At 37.9% G+C, this 14,455-nt stretch overlaps 1 protein-coding gene across 8 annotated transcripts in view; it reads left to right on the top strand.

Moving 5' to 3' along the window:
- Positions 1 to 14,455, top strand: part of LOC134679460 (FERM, ARHGEF and pleckstrin domain-containing protein 1) — a 65,325-nt gene that overhangs the window by 11,374 nt on the left and 39,496 nt on the right. For 4 of the 8 annotated variants that reach the window (XM_063538378.1, XM_063538375.1, XM_063538373.1 and 1 more), the window contains exons 4-12: positions 4,046 to 4,150; positions 4,482 to 4,704; positions 4,793 to 4,916; positions 5,239 to 5,303; positions 6,007 to 6,185; positions 6,494 to 6,654; positions 7,966 to 8,040; positions 9,533 to 9,663; positions 10,238 to 10,407. In XM_063538378.1, the coding sequence (XP_063394448.1) occupies positions 4,046 to 4,150; positions 4,482 to 4,704; positions 4,793 to 4,916; positions 5,239 to 5,303; positions 6,007 to 6,185; positions 6,494 to 6,654; positions 7,966 to 8,040; positions 9,533 to 9,663; positions 10,238 to 10,407 (1,233 nt within the window). Of the gene's footprint in view, positions 1 to 4,045; positions 4,151 to 4,481; positions 4,705 to 4,792; positions 4,917 to 5,238; positions 5,304 to 6,006; positions 6,186 to 6,493; positions 6,655 to 7,963; positions 8,041 to 9,532; positions 9,664 to 10,237; positions 10,408 to 14,455 lie in introns of those variants that run through there. The other 4 variants (XM_063538381.1, XM_063538379.1, XM_063538380.1 and 1 more) reach the window with 2 other exon arrangements.

The raw sequence follows: 14,455 nt of genomic DNA, 5'->3' as shown, positions 1-14,455 counted from the left end.
AAAAGAGCAACTTTGTCTTCTACGGTGCCAGCATCAGCGATCACACTCCAATCAATATTATAGGCGTCCTCGCGAAGTTCCTCCACCTTCAACCTACTAAAATTGCGCTGCATGATAATTTTAGGTTTTGCTTTAGGGGGACGAATTTTATATGACAAACAGAGCAAGTCATGATAAGAGAAAGCATCAGCAGAGTGTTGACTATATTTCCCAACTAGCGAAGGAGAGGAGACCAGGGTGATGTCAAGAAGAGAGGGTATACAGTTGGGAAAATGATGAGTAGCACCAGAAGGTAAAATAGAAAGATTACAGGCATCAACCAGGGACTTAAGAGATCTAGACCGGAAATCGTTTTTTAAGAGACAAGTGTTAAAATCGCCCATGATTATATGGTGATTATAAGAAGGCATAAGGTCTTCGAGTACCTTTTCGAAGGAAGAGAAATAGTCAATGTGAATAGAAGGAGAGTAAAAAACTCCGAGAAGAATTTTAGAGTTAGAAATCTTTAGCTCAAGGAAGAGGTACTCGGCAGCATTGGTAGAGGAAACTGACGAACTAATAATGGAGTAGGCAATATGGGATCGAAGATAAATGGCTACACCGCCGCCTACTCTTCCTATTCGATCATTACGAAGCAAGTGAAATCCTGGTAGAGAATAAGAAGTCGAAGGAAGGCACGGTTTAAACCAGGACTCCGAAATAAGAAGAGCGTGGATTTCGGATAAATCAAAAGAAGTTAAAAGGTCGTTGTAATGGGCTGGAACGCTCTGTGCATTTATATGTATTATATTAAAATTTTTTGGGACATCTTTTAGTTGACTAATGAGTACATCACGAAGAGGGGGAGGGAGACTATAAAAGCTGTCAGTGTCGTTATCCGATGTACAAGAAGAAAAATTATTAGAAGACACATTACTATTAAAACTGCTATCCAATGTCATAAATAAATATAATAAAATATAAATATGTTTGTATAAATAAACCGATATTACCTAAGTAATACCAACTATACTACGCCAAGTCTACTATCCACCAGCAGTTAATTAATATAATAATACTTAACTAGGTATAGAGTCTGTGCGGAAAGAGAAGAGTCGTGGGATTTGAGGGCGCGCCAGTGCTATTTTATGGTTTTTGCTATGCTGACAACACTGGTCACGTGATTATAGTACGACACTAAAGGTCATGATACTTGAATCCCTTTTGTTCCGGTTTTTTACCACGGCTTACTAAACGGAGCCTGGTGGTGGTGTCGGCTCGTCAACTCAATCCTCTGATTTAGCGTAGGCACTAGTTTTCTTTTTAAAACACACTTGTTTTTATATCTCAGATACTAAAAAGTGACTGCGATTGACAAAACTGCTAAAACTATTTAAGAATCTGCCCAATACAATTGTAATTTTAGTACCAAACAAGATACGAGTCTCATTTATGTACTGCCTAATCTGTGCAGTCCAACAGTTATTAAAACCGGGTAGATCGGGTAGAAATTGGGAAATAGAACTGTAATTTTATCTGGGATATATTTCACCCATTGTAAACTTGACTTGTAATGTATGTGTACATTATTAATAATAAATATGAATATGAATAAAAATAGTGCATAAGTAGGTAGGCCTTATTGGGATATGTCCGGTTACCTCACGATATTTTACTTCGCCGAAAAGTCACTGCTAAATATGAAATATAATTTCGTAACTAACAGAACCTACAAATAAAGAAATATTTTATTAGAAAAAGATTTATTCTTTGTAATCGAAGTCTGAATTAAAATATTCAATGTCACTTATGTTTGAACTAGCTTCAAAACAACCAGGGACACTCATAGAACTATCTTCATCTGAACTGGATGTGCTTGAATCCGGCACGTAGATTACGAATTCTTGCATATCACCTACTTAGCGGTCTCTTATTCGAGATACCGTAGGTACTTTTACACAATCCTGAAAAAGAAATTACATATAAATATGCATAAAATGGCAAGTATCAAGACTATTTGTCAGTTATTTTAAAGATCATGAATGACCTGCAGATTTATGAAAATTTATATATTTTGAATGAATATACTTACCGATTATGTACCGGAGACAAGTTACTTAGGGGGCTTATTAAATAGGTAATTATTTGATATTAAATACAACATCATTACCCGCGAATAGCGGAAACACGTTCCGCGACTTTTTGTAAGTCGATAGTCGGCTTTTAGCCGTTTTCTTCCCGCTGACAAAACCGAACAATGTTAAATATAATTTTCCTTGTGGTTTATGTACGGTTTTATCGTGTTTTGAAAATATTTTATACATAAAACTTGCGGTTTTTGTTAATAAAAATATACATTGACAGAAGTTTGTTTACTTTTTACAAGACAGGTGTCAAAGGTTTGATTGCCATATAAAATTTAAAATGTTAGTTCCCGTTTCTGCCACGACTCTTCTCTTTCCGCACAGACTCTATCAAGAAATAAAAATTACATCGCTTACACAATCATCAAAGAAATGTAAATGTAAAAACAATATGTAAATTCAAGTACGTATCGTTAGGTAACAGTAAAATGGAGCGTGTAACGAAACGTAGAAACAAAATTTAAAAAACAAAAGTATTTGACAGCTGTCATGTCACAAATATGAGAACATGAGAACGGAACGCAAAATAGAATGTAAACACGAAATCAACCCACGTTTGTTTAAGATAAAAAAAAGTGATAAATTGTACAGGTAAAAAGTGGGTAGCAAGATATCAAAGGTTATTACACTGCTAAATTGGGAAAGCAAACTAACAACACCACTACGATCGTACATAAACTATTGCAAGGTTTGCTAGAGAAGAAAGTTCACATTAAAACTTCTTCTTATATGTGTCGCAGTCGGATCGTATAATCCGCCGTATTACATTACGGCTAGCCGTTTTCAAAAACAGGGGCGTTTTGAAATGCGGCGGTTTAACGATTAGCCGTATTGAATGCGGCTGAATGAGAATCCGCCGGAATGTATTCGGCGCCATACGTTCTTCAACACGGCTAGCCGTAATGTAATACAGCGAGTCATTAGCCGCCGCTTTGACAGTTTTTAGTTCCCATTTTTAACACTCGTGGCGCTGCCTGACAAACGCTGGGATGTCCATCAAATATGGAGTTTGTCGGACTGTTTCTTTTCAAAAAAAAATTTCCTTCGCAACTTAACTAGACGGAGCCCCGCTTCGCGGGGCTCCTATTTCTGAGCGGTTTGCCCTTCGGGCATCTGAAGCTACCTAACGAACCTAACCTACCTACCTATTGATTAAGTGAGACGTCCGTGAAAAAAGCGTAGGTAGGTAATTAGGTTAGGTTCGTTAGGTAACTTCAGATGCCCGAAGGGCAAACCGCCCAGAAATAGGAGCCCCGCTTGCGGGGCTCCATCTATTTAAGTTGTGAAGGAAATGTTTTGGAAAAGAAACACATGTAGTGCGGTGGGACCATGGTAGAAATAAATTAAATTGCAAACATTGTCAAACTCCGGTTACGTAGGCGACCGAAAGAACTGGTCACTCTACAATGTACGATGCGGCTAAACGTGGGCCGCCTGATTGAAGAATGTATCGCAGTGACAATCCGGCTAATCGTCGAACCGCCGCATTTCAAAACGCCCCTGTTTTTGAAAACGGCTAGCCGTAATGTAATACGGCGGATTATACGATCTGACTACGACATATGTACTAAATTTGAAAAAAAAGTCTTAACTTCACAAACAGGGGCTTGTTTCTCGAACGGTATTAATCTAATATGTATTATTAGCGCGTTGTCATGGTAATTAACCCATACGATTTGGCAGTTCGTGGACTAATATTATTAGTACCTAAAGCCTGTGAAGCCATTTCCGTCAGTAGGAAAAAGAAGCAAAATTTAAAAATCTAGACGCGAAGGGTGATCGTTCATGGAAAATTGAATTTCGCGCCCTTAGCTACTGACAAATTTGTTTGACCGGCTGTATTTAGTAATAGGTACAATCGAATGGATAATTTCCGCCTTTTTTAAAGTTAAAAACTATAATTAAATTTTCTGTTGTTTTAGTCCAAGGCTGTGGGCCGTGTGCTGTTTGACCAAGTCTGCCGGCAGTTGCACTTGTTGGAAGCCGATTATTTTGGATTAGAGTACCAAGATGCAAATGGAACACGGGTATGATATTGATATATTTCCTTATATTTGTATTGTTGCATAATAGCAGCGCCATCTAGCGATTTTGAAAACCTATTGATTGACAGTTGATTTTATAAAGTTGTGAGTCAATGTAACTGTATGATAACCTGTAAAATTGTAAACAGTCGTCAGTTTATAATATCGCTAGTTAAATTATAAACTGACGGTTGGGAGATTACAAACTAACCTAACCTATATTAGATTGTAAACTAACGGCCGGGTTCCCGATCTACGGTGTCATATATAACTAGTGCCCTAGTTGAGGGCACTGCACAGTGCACAGGGTTGTAGCACGTGTCTGTTTGCGCAGTACTGGTTGGACGTGGAGAAGCCGATGTGCCGGCAGCTGGGGCTGTCGATGCTGGAGCCCACGCTGCGGTTCTGCGTCAAGTTCTACACGCCGGACCCCGCGCGCCTCGAGGAGGAGTTCACCCGGTACCTGTTCTGCCTGCAAGTGAAGCGCGACTTGGCGCAGGGGTGCATACAGTGTAATGAGAACACGGCCGCTCTGCTGGCTAGTTACATTGTTCAAGGTAAGGGCTTTACCTGAACAAAACTGTTTGGAATAATTTTTAATAATCATATAGTTTAAGCTGAGCCACTCGTATTTATACTCCGCAGCTGAGTGCGGAGACTTCGTGCCTGAAGATTATCCCGACCACACATACCTTAGCGGATACAAATTCTTTCCCGGACAAGACTCTGAATCTGAGAGACGAATTATGGAAAACCACAAAAAGCATTCGTAAGTTACGTTTTCTCTTTTAAATTGCGCGTTCTATATAAAATAAAAAATGGTAGTAATGCGTCAATATTGGCAATATCTAAATATTGGCGCCATCTGTCGACGTCGTATGTCGATATTCTACTCGACTATAAACGGACTTTTACCAGAGATATTTTAAATAAGGTTTTGTTACTGTTAATTTATTAATATTTAAAAAAGTATGTATTATTTTTTATATTCAAGCTTCAAAATCAAAGAAAAAACAAGTAAAAACATGTAACAATGTTGTCGACTGCCGTAAATAGGTAAACACGTGCGCTAATGGTATCATTCGTTACAGCGGACAAAGTCCTGCGGAAGCTGACATGAACTTATTAGAGACTGCGCGAAGGTGTGAATTATATGGTAAGTCATTTCATTAAAATAAGCTACAATACTCATAATAATAGTTTATGTGGCTGCTACAAAATGAAAGGCATTAAAGTATGAGTGTAAGTTTTTTGGACCACACGAGTGTTTTAATTATGTACGTTATATACACTATTTTATCTACACACATATTAAAAACTCTCTATGTTGTATTCACTAACCACGTGTTGACGTGTTAGAACCGGCTTTGGGGCATCGTTGCTCTCTGGTGGCACTCGCGGATATGAGGTGGCGTCTCCGAAATATTTTTATCGCTCGTTTTACACGAAAGTTTTGCTATAGTTAGTATAGCAAAACTTTATTGTGTGTTATACTTTACGCGCGCGTATGGCACATCTATATAATGCTAGGTGTATGGTTAAAATTCTTTGCAATTGACATTTAATTTCATTTCGAATAAATGTCATCTCCACTGGTCTGGAATAGAGGTCAAGTCAAATTGCTTTTTTCAGAGATGTTCGAATTTTGAATGTAATTACCAAATCGATTTTGATATAATAATGGAGCAATTAACAACGTTTTCACAGATATGAACTTGGTTGTAACAAAACAATCATTATTTGTGGATTTTGAAAGCATCAAAGAGGGTTTATAATATGTGTAAATGAATAATTATATTACATAGCTATACGTTATAAATAACACGTACAATTGTATGATCTGTTGAACACGATTGCAGGCGTCAAGATGCACCCAGCCAAAGACCACGAGGCAGTGCCGCTAAATTTGGCAGTGGCGCACTTAGGCATTCTAGTATTCCAGAACTTTACCAAGATCAACACCTTCAGTTGGGCTAAAATAAGGAAAATATCTTTCAAAAGAAAAAAGTTCCTTATCAAATTGCATCCTGAGGGTTACGTAAGTAGATTTTTTTAAATAAAGTTTATATTTATCCGAGCGCGCTCGTGTCACCGGCGGTACGAAGTTACCCAAAGTTTTAATGCATTATTGCCTAATTTGAACATATGTATTATCATGATCTTCCGAATAATTCATCTTTGTGATCCAGTTGTTGTCGCGGCTGGAATCTTGTAGTTTACGCCTCGAAGCTTTTAAAGCTCGAAGTTTTAACGACACGAATACGATACCATAAACTTTTTAATATAATTAATTAACGAAGGTACCGAAATGTAATATATGTATATTATTTTGCATTTTATGACCAGGGATATCACCGCGATATCGTCGAGTTCTTCTTCGAGGGCCGCAACGAGTGCAAGAACTTTTGGAAGAAGTGCGTGGAAAACCACGGGTTCTTTCGCTGTTCCAGCGTGCCGCGCATTCAGAGACACAAGACGCGCGTCATGTCCAGAGGATCCTCGTTTAGGTGAGTTTTGAACGCCAACAACACCTAAAGTCGTCGTTTCTGACTATAAGTCGTGCCCACCGCAGCCGCACCATGAACAACTATAGCTGTTATCACGTACGCTGTCAAAGTAACCTTCACAATTTCAAGTATGGTTTACATTAGCATTCAAAGGGTTATTTTCTAGTGAGACATTATTTATCAAGGTGTTACCGGACACATTACCTTATTCTGATGAATATCGAATTGTCTGGATTTTGATTATTTCAAGTTTGTTTAAATACATTGCTCATAAACGTCGTACGTACGTCAGGTTTTCCCGATAAAGCTGTTGAAGTTACAGGTGCCCATAGGCTACGGTGATTGTTTAGTATCAGGCAGGATGAATGCTTGTTTGCCACTGACATGGTATTAAAATAAGCTCAATCGAAGTTGTTTACCATCTTCTTCTTCGTCGGTATCACTCTTGACAGAGTGGTCGTGGTCATCACTTCAGGTGTTGGTGGCAAGCTTCACAACACGTCGCTACTCTTCTCTGATAGCCGCCTTCGTCGTGCATTCATGTAGTGATGATGAGCCATTTACTGCCGCTTTTATCTGGTCCGTCCACCTCATAGGCGATCTTCCTCGTGGCCTGGTACCCTCAACCTTTCCCTGGACCACAAATGGTTTACCATCACTCGCACGCAATATTAGCGCTTGTTCCAGTTTTGAATGCGGCTAATTGTAAGCTAGTCTACGTATAAAGACTTCTATTTAAAAAGTCTTGTGTCAAGAATTTCAGTATAATGAAGTTTTTGTTGACATGAAATCTGCTTCGAAAAGTGTCACTAAAACCTGTGTGTAGATATGGTACTTTAACGATTTTTTGGGGGTTTTGGAGGTTGTTTGGTCAACGGAGGAAATTAAAAAGAACGAAAGAATAAGAAATTATTATTGACGCGTTACTGTGTGTAGAATATTGAACACCTGAATTACTTACCTACTTTGTATGTATCGACTTGTGACATAATTGTAGGGTAGGGGAGCCTGATGAAGTAAGAACAATTACCGATCTGATTGCGGTTTTATAATAAAGGATTTGATTCTTTGTAATATTATAAATATATTTTGGTTTGCTGTAATGCGTGAAATGTAAACTGTCCACTAATAATCTGAACTGTTGTCACAGCATTGGCGACATGCTGTTTTATGTACTTGGTCGGTTTTTTGCTATAACTAGGTTAATTATTAATGAATCATATTTTTAGCATTAATCCCATAGCGAGTCTATATCGCGGTTATAAGTTTTTATCGTTGTCAGAATTTGAAGAATGTAATATTATTTTACAGGTATAGCGGCAAAACCCAGAAGCAAATTGTTGAATTTGTCAGAGACAACTATGTGAAAAGACAGACTTTCCAAAGGTATAGTTTTTTGTTTAACTGTCTTCAATGCGAGCTTAGCTATTAATTGAGTAACGTTGGTTGTAGACAATGGCATGTTATACTAAAGTATACTCCAGAGCTTTAGCAGGAATAGCTAGCGTAGCGGTAAAATTGAAGACTACATGTGTACTTGGTAGTCCAATATTGATGTCGCTCTTTATTTGTTGAACACTTACCATGACTGACGTCAGCTGAGCGCCGTAGTGAGATGCTTAGCATTACTCGTGTAACTATCTAATGATGGCTTAACGCTGAGAGGTATTCACTTGAAGCATACTTTGTGTTTGCTTCTAGAGCAACCGTGTAGTGCAGTTAACTTTAAGACGAGTACCTAAGAGAGAAATGAGGGAAATCGTAGTGGGTGGTACTGTTACAATTTAAGTTTAGATAATTTAAGTTGCGTTCGTCTACGGTGAGTGGGTGGCATGGATTGGGTGACACTAGCTTTTGGTTTTGTCTTGTGGGCGTTTTGTGTAAACAAGTTTCAGGTCTATACCTAATCAAAAGTAAAGCATGATTTTCCGTAAAAAGTCCCTAAAAACGACTAATTATAAAAGGCTAGAGGAAGGCTTTCAATAGTATTTATGTATTTCAATGGTGAATAGAACTTTCGAGCATGCGCTGTATCCATTGAGACTTTCGCTTTTTTTCAAAAAAATCTATCGTCGGATGTATCCGCTGTGTCGTGCGGCGCTGCGACAATCGGTCAGAGGATGGTGTGGTCGTTTTATTTAGGGATTTTTAAGCGGGCCTGCGCTCAGTTCTGATACTCGCTAATATGTATACATTACATTACAAGTACAGCATACAAGTAATTATTCCAAGTCATGATTGTCCAGTAGGCCCGTCGTGACCAAACAGGAACGAACACTTATTGTATGTCTGAAAGTAAACACATTACCCTCCTTTGCGTCGCGCAGTCGGGTAAAAATATGAAGTAGGTAATATCGGAATAAATCCATTCTCGGTTGATCGAATTTCCAATGAATAATGTGCTGTACTTGTTGTCGTACTGCACATTGTCTCTAAATACAGCGCCGCGCTCGTAACACTAACGTGATGCGCTTTCTATTTATCATTAGGCAAAACAAAAATCGTAATATAAAAAGGGCTAACATTAAGTTAATTTTTCTTTTACAAGGCGAATGATTATAGTACGGATATTGTCTTAGATTTGCATGTAATTTGTTTTACATGTGGAAATCGACAACATTCTAGGTAGTAAACAAATTAGTTCGTTTTATTACCCCTGTATATACCTTTTCCAATAATGACAAGATCTTAAGTGTTAGATTTGATATGTGGTAACATTACAAGCGTTCAGGAATAATGGCAAAACGATGCCAGAGGGCGAACGGCATTAAGGAACTAGTAGAGGGCACAATCGAAGCGCAGTCTCGTATCGTAGCGAGCGGCGCGCGCGCGCAGATCCAAAAGCTGGTGTCACCATCCTCTGCCCGACTGTCGGCAGGTCGGGCTCGTTCCGAGCGTCGCGCTCGCTGCGCTCCTCGCGCGGCAACGTGTCTCAGGCGCCCGCGCAGGGCACGCTGAACGCGAGCGTGTCGGCCCATCCGCTGCTGCCGCTGCCGCCTGGCTCTGACGGTACGTTATACCTAATACCATACATACCACTAACGATTACTTTTATCACATTTACCTACTACATGCTCGATGCATTGTTGCCGATACTCTATTCTCAACAAATATATGATAATTTGAACAATCTTATGTGATACTTGTTACGGTCATATCATATACATACATTGAAGTTCGGTCGGTTGTTTGAAAACTATACAACTATATCTCTCGTTTCGAATAATGGTCCTTATGACAGTTCCATCAAGACTCTTTGAGCAGGGCTTAATTAAAAAAATAAACATTGAAGATATAATGTTTTTACCGTATATTTTATTATTTTTATATATTATTTAAATGTTACATTTCTAAATGAATTAATATGTTTTAAATTGTAAAAATAATTTCAAAAAACATATTACATGACAGCTAACCCATATAAAAATGAACTGCCATAGGCATTATCATTCGATGCCAGAGATATTGTGTGAATAAAAACCTAAAATTAATACGCGAAGTCGTTATTCACATTAGAAATCGAATTGTAACTGTAAAAGGATAATATGGGCAGTGTCGTAAGCAATAATTTGTATCTGTTCAGCGATTTCCCTGGAGTGGGACAAGCAACCTCACTACCTGGAGGCTTCTCTGATGATGAAGGGCTACACGGCGGAGGAGGCAGCGCAGGCGGCGCGGCGCACTCGGCGACCTTCGGAGGGCGCGCCTCGCCCGCTGCTCACAGCTACCGCCTATGCCGCCACGAGGGACAAGGTACGACCAATATTCATAATATTCATAATAGAATATTCATTGTTCATTTATTTTCTCAAACATACTCCAAAATGTTTGCGTTAATGTCATGAAATGAAAACATGAAGTTGCTCATTTATGGCATCGGCCAAGAAGTAACCCAACAAACAATTAGGCGACACTTAGCACTTATTTTATCACCTAAAGACATATAACGGCTGTAGAATAGCTATATACTCTAAGCTTACAGGCTCTGGTGACATCAAGGTCTTTAAGAGGTCCATGTATAGCTTTAAGATCCACAGTAGCCGTTTTGGCCCCTATAATGGATCTTAAGCAGCTAGTGTTATAGCTCAAAGTGAATTCTACCACCTTAACATCTATATGAGTAATAAGCAGCTGCAATTTTCACTTAAGGTTCTAAACAGACGATAAAAACTCTTTTATAGCTCCGTTACTCGCAATCGCTTCTTAACTCTCTTGTCTCACTTACAGTCGAAAAGAGAAGTTATGAGTCACTTTTATAGATCATGTAGTCGCAGACGGGCGTTATTCAATACCTTAGTATATCTTATAGTGTTATTAGAGTCTTACTTACAACCTAAGCCTATAGCGCCATGTTAATATGACCGATGAATCAATAAGCAAAACAAAAACTGTTAATTAGAACGTAAATACTTAATAAAAATCGATACTTTTACTCAATTTAGACATAATGTTAGTATTGTTGTATTTAAAACCGGACTTCACGTATATTGTGTAATTTTGCGAAAATTAAATACGGTGGACCACAATTTAAAAAATATTATATTCAGATAAATATGCAAAGGATCAGATGCCCTGTAAAATTTTGTTAGTAATACATATAGTTATTGACAGTGTAATTAATTTCGCCATCATAAATCCGCAGATAACACCGGCATCAGTGAACTAAAATAATTATTTGCTTTTATTTATCCGCCATTACATTTCACTTCAAGCTGTCACAGTGCAAGCTTACAATGGAAACATCTGCAACCAAAGCATGCAGAGCTAAGGAAAAATTGTGCAATTACCTTCTTGAGTGTTACAAATATTGACTTTAAATGCTAATATACCATCTAAAGCTGAAAGTATCATCTATATAGCTCTACACTACTACTCAAACAGTTAGTAGTCGCTTATTTGGCACCCTTTTAAATCCTAAGTTGTTAATCAACGCTATTATAGCACTACTTTAGCGCTCTTCTACTACAACAGTTTGTAGTCACCTATATGCAACCCATATAGCTCCTAAAGAATTAATTAACACTATTGTAGCTCCACTATACCGCTCTTATGTCTCTTTTTTTATCCGCTAACCCTACTGTAGCACTGTTATAAATCTTATGGTGATAAAATTTGTGCCCAATCCGGGGTTAAAACGGGGTTATAGCCGGCTATAACTCCTATTTTTAGAGCACTAACTACACCTAAAGAGTAAATAGGCGCTTATATAAATCTCTTCTAACCCTTAAATTTAGCGCCTAATGTTAGTTGGGAATGTAGGGAGTTAGTATGAAACGTACATTATTGTCCGCTGCTCTAACTTTTTAAATTTGCTCACTAAGATTAGACTGACAAAGGTAATATTACATACAGCCACGACCACTCTCTCTGTAAGCATACTTGCGACATTAAGAAAAAAACTAAATCTATAGTACTATAGATGGTCAAGCAAATCTTGTCAGTAGAAAAAGGCGCGAAATTCAAATTTTCTATGAGATGATATCCCTTTGCGCCTACATTTTTCAAATTTGCCGCCTTTTTCTACTGACGAGATTTGCTTGACCAACTATATATTATTTATATGCGGTTAAACATGGTGCTCGAATAGCTTTTTCAAATGACAAGTTTAAAAAATATAAAAGGCGGCAATTTACTTTTTTTTTATTCTCGTATCGTACGTTCCGATTGTTATATCACCTACATACTGCTACGCGCCCCGGCCGCCGCAGCCCGGCGCCTTGATCAACGACACCTTCTCGTAACTCATGAGGCCCTGGTACTTGCTCCGCGCTAAATTCAATTTTTAGACAGTTGTTTTCTCGATTTTGGCCACTAAAGCGTATGGAGACTAACAAGCAACGCTAAGTGGTTTACGTAGTCTATAGATGTTGCTATATTAAGGGTGTCACATGCGCGTTTCTGACTTATGAAGCAACTGTTTCTACTATACTACCTAAAATATAGTACATTATTGTCGAGGCTCGGAAGTAGCTACTTGCAGGCTGAGGATTCGTTTTAAACGGACGACCTTGGGAGTCCGTTTAATTGAATCCGAAGCCAGCAAGTAGCCTTCCAGCCGAGACATATATAGTGCTTTTCTCAAAAATGGTGCAAGAAATATAAATATCATAGAAATATTTTACAAAAGCAACGTTGTTACGTATATATTTTCACAGAAAAAAGCCCTTGCCGCCTTTTTATTTTTTTTATAAAAAAATAGAAGTGTATTTTTCTGCCGAAAATACGCCAACCTATTTGAGACAACTAAATAGTCGCGGTACTAATCATCTGTTTGGCTGTTTAATGGGCCTGTGCCTTCATTTGATATGGCCATTTCAACTTTTAAAAAGTTTGGAACTCGACAAATAATGGAATTTGTATGCAACATTGCAGTCCCAAAATCGAGACTGCAATGTTTTTAACTTTTTAATTTTTGACTGACCATAAACTACGCGCTTCGCGACCTATTTTTTAAACAGCAAAGTCTACTTTGCCGTCCATTTTTGAGAAAAATAATTTACTTGATTACTTAGTAGTTATTTTAATTATAATTTATCTTCTTACAATGTTTGAGAAAAATACTATACAATCCTTGGCCGGAACAGGGATTGCAGGACTCCGCTTTATCCGCACCGCAATCTCGTCCTGCGATCCCTTACTTCACGGCCTCTGCAGTAATGTACTATTATTATACAATACCTACTCCAGATACTCCAGAATGGTACGCGTAAAGCGGTGGCCAATACTTACGATATAAGGATGATCTGAAAAGAATGAAGAGATGTAAACTTGTAAACTAGAGCCCTCTAACTGGATGCGGAAGGCAGCGTACCGGAATTATTTTTTAGCCATCCTGTATAGCAACGAAATCCAATTTGTCAAAACTGGTTGATGGGGAACAGTAGTTCTTTGTAATGACATGCTTTCTAGCAGCTTCTGAGCACGTTTTGTGTCATTCAATTGTTTAATAAATTTCTCAAGTTCCTTCTTTTTGAAGTTGGTTAAAGGTCTTTGTAAAGCTTGTTTACGTCCTTGATTTATAAGTTAAATGACAGTGCATACGTTCTGTGCACTGTTGATGTATAGGTGCAGATGTAATGCATAACTATTTTCCATCGTAAGTTCACAGAAACGTACGAACGTGTCTTGCTATTTCAGTCAGTCTCGGTACAAAAAGTACTGAAGTTGACTGAAGTACAAACTGACAAATACGAACGTTACCGAGAATATACGATGGAAAACAACTATGCACTTCATCTGTTACTCTGCACTGTTGATATCGACAACGCTCATGTGCTTTGAGAACTGTTAATAAGTCGGTAACTTAGGTAATTATTTCAATGACTGGCGTTTTGACTATTGTTTATTTGAAACCCGGCGGAAATATAAACTTCAGCATGAATTTTGATGACTGTCTTTCACATTTACGTGAATGTAAATAAACAATAAAAATAAGAATTTTGGTAGATTTAGGAAAAATGAGAAAAAAATATTATTTTTAGACCTGCTGTATTATGTAATAGCCTGAATTTAAATTAAATAGGTACCAATCTCATATTTCTGAGCTAAACATGAATGGGTTAGGGTAAATGGTTTTAGTTAGTAGACATGTTATATGTATATCGTCGTTATCTAGGCAAGCTAACTTAACAAGTAACACAGTTATAACATATTAAAATATAATATCTGTAAAATGATCTACGTCAAGAGTGGGCTAACGCAAAATTGTAGTTTATCTATTGAATTTTTACACGTTTTTACAAAGGCAAATGCCATGAAAAAAAAAATTACACACAAACTAAACTAAGTATATTTGCAAGGG

This window comes from Cydia fagiglandana, chromosome Z (genome assembly GCF_963556715.1).
Source record: "Cydia fagiglandana chromosome Z, ilCydFagi1.1, whole genome shotgun sequence".
NCBI classification, from domain to species: Eukaryota; Metazoa; Arthropoda; class Insecta; order Lepidoptera; family Tortricidae; genus Cydia; species Cydia fagiglandana.
The sequence above is the reverse complement of the archived record's forward strand: the minus strand, read 5'-3'. Positions and strand labels throughout refer to the sequence as shown.